At 47.1% G+C, this 2,500-nt stretch overlaps 1 protein-coding gene across 1 annotated transcript in view; it reads right to left on the bottom strand.

The window, feature by feature from the left end:
• LOC143295130 (QRFP-like peptide receptor) overlaps window positions 1-87 on the bottom strand; it is an 89,074-nt gene extending 88,987 nt beyond the window's left edge. The window contains exon 1 of the mRNA XM_076606695.1: window positions 1-87. This exon is cut by the window's left edge and continues 207 nt beyond it. Coding sequence (XP_076462810.1) covers window positions 1-87 — 87 coding nt within the window.
• Window positions 88-2,500: the final 2,413 nt, after the last annotated feature.

Below are 2,500 nucleotides of genomic sequence, written 5' to 3'. Positions count from 1 at the left end.
GTAGTCGTACGTGTAATCGCCCATCCCTACGGCGCCACCGCTCACATTGTTGCTGCTGCTGCTGCTGCTGCTGAAGCTGCTGCTCATGCTGTTGGCGGTAGCGTCGTCGGTAGTGGTGGTGGTGGTGGCGTTGTTGGTGAGGGTGGAGAGGTTGTTGAAGTTGTAGTAGTTTATGTTGTTGTTGTTGTTGTTGTTGTTGTCGAAGTAGTAGTTGCTGTTGTTGCTGTTGCTGCTGTCGTAGTCGTAGTCGTTGTAGGCCAGTCCCATGGTGGAGGGAGGTAAGAGTTTTGGGAGGTGGGGGGTTGGGGGGTTGGGGGGGGGGGGTGTCCTCTGTTTGCTCAGTGGCTGTGTTGTATTGATGATGATGATGGTGATGATTGAGGATAATGGTTTTGACGACGGGGAGGGGGTGGGGGGGGGATGACGATAACTTTGATGGTTAATGACGATGACGATGACTGGTGATGACGATGACGTCGATGGGTGATGACGATGAGGATGCTGGGTGATGACGTTGGCGTTGATGGATAATGACGACGATGTTGATTGGTGATGACGATGGGTGTTGATGGTGGATTATGACGATAGTGTCAACGACGGATAATGACCATGCGATGATGGACGATTGACGATGGCGATGATGAAGATAGAAGCAGAAGGGCAGGGGGACTGAGGTTGTTGTTAAAGCAGCTGATGTTGGTGGTGGTGGTGATGATGAGCTAAACGTTGACGTTGAGGAGTGATGACGATGATGCTGATGGATGATGACGATAATGACGATAGGTGATAACGATGGCGATGATGGGTGATGACGATAATGACGATAGGTGATGACGATGGCGATGATGGATGATGACGATGACGATGATGAAGGTAGGGAAGAAGGGCTTGGGATGGGGGTTGTTGATGTTGATGTTGATGTTGATGTTGATGTAGACGTTGGTGGTGGTGATAATGAGCTGAAAGTTTAAATTGCCACAAAGATGTGGGAAGAGATAGCTTTTCTCAATGATGAATGAATGTTGTGTGTGTGTGTGTGTGTGTGTGTGTGTGTGTGTGTGTGTGTGTGTGTGTGTGTGTGTGTGTGTGTGTGTGTGTGTGTGTGTGTGTGTGTGTGTGTGTGTGTGTGTGTGTTTTCAAAGCAGATGTTGTTTAACACTTCCTTCAAAACTCAAACGGAAACGGCTGGTGATGGTGATCGCTATGACGATGATGATGACGACGATGGTGATAATGGAGGGAAGCGGTGGTGGTGGTGGTGGTGGTGGTGGTGACTGACTGTTGGGGCCTGGTTCAGGTGGGTTTTTTTTTCACACGGTCAGACCAAAAAAAAAAAGAAAAAGAAAAAAGGGAGAATCCTGTATCTCTGTACAGCAGAGGCGTGTCGAGAAGTTTGCTGGCTGGTTGAGGGCTGATGACGACGAAGTTGTGGTGATGGTGGTGACTGTGGTGGCGGTGGCGAAGTTGGTGATAAAACTTACTGAATTAGTGGGGTAGTGAGGCCTCCTTTGTTTTGTTTTTTTTGTTATTTTTTTTTGTTTTTGTTTTGTAAATTTTAGTTTATGTTTTTTTTGGTTTTTTTTGTTATTGTTGTTGTTGTTCTTGCTGCCCAGACGAGATCTCAGGTGACCGCTTTATTGGGACTGGTTTGCGTTTCTGTAGAAAAAAGCAATAATTAATTATAAAAAAAAGAGAAGAAAAAGATGAAAGTAAAACGAAACAAAACAAAACAAAACAAACAAACAAAAAATGCCAGTATAATATCATTATGTTTACTTAGTAAATACATTGCGTCATGTGAGCAGAATGTGACCCACCTCGCCCCCCCCCCCCCCCCCCCTCCCCGACCCCCCACACCCTCTCCCCGCCTTATTCGTTTAGTTCTCGCGTGTGTCATGTTACTTTCGTCCGTTCTGCGTTTTCTCGTGACCATAATTATATTCTAATTATGACATGAAAAGCAAAACAAAAACAACGTTTTTTGTTTTTGTTTTTTTTTTCCTATCGAAGTGGATTTTTCTACAGAACTTTGCCAGGAACAACCCTTTTGTTGCCGTGGGTTCTTTTACGTGCGCTAAGTACATGCTGCACACGGGACCTCGGTTTATCGTCTCATCCGAATGACTAGCGTCCAGACCACCACTCAAGGTCTAGTGGAGGGGGAGAAAATATCGGTGGCTGAGCCGTGATTCGAACCAGTTCGCTCAGATTCTCTCGTTTCCTAGGCGGTCGCGTCACCTCTAGGCCATCACTCCACATAGTGGCAGTGCATTCATATTCACTGTCAATGGTTCGGCATAGGAAGGCGGGGCCCAATCCTCTCCTTCCGCCGTTTTAACCTTCACCAACGGGCGCGATAGCCGAATGGTTTTAACGCGCTGGACTTTCAATCTCAGGGTCCCGGGTTAGAATCTCGGTAACGGCGTCTGGTGGGCGAAGGGTGGAGATTTTTCCGATCACCCAGGTCAACATATATGCAGACCTGCTAGTGCCTGAAACC

This window comes from Babylonia areolata, chromosome 20, assembly GCF_041734735.1.
Source record: "Babylonia areolata isolate BAREFJ2019XMU chromosome 20, ASM4173473v1, whole genome shotgun sequence".
Classification (NCBI taxonomy): domain Eukaryota; kingdom Metazoa; phylum Mollusca; class Gastropoda; order Neogastropoda; family Buccinidae; genus Babylonia; species Babylonia areolata.
This window is presented reverse-complemented; position numbering and strand designations above follow the sequence as displayed.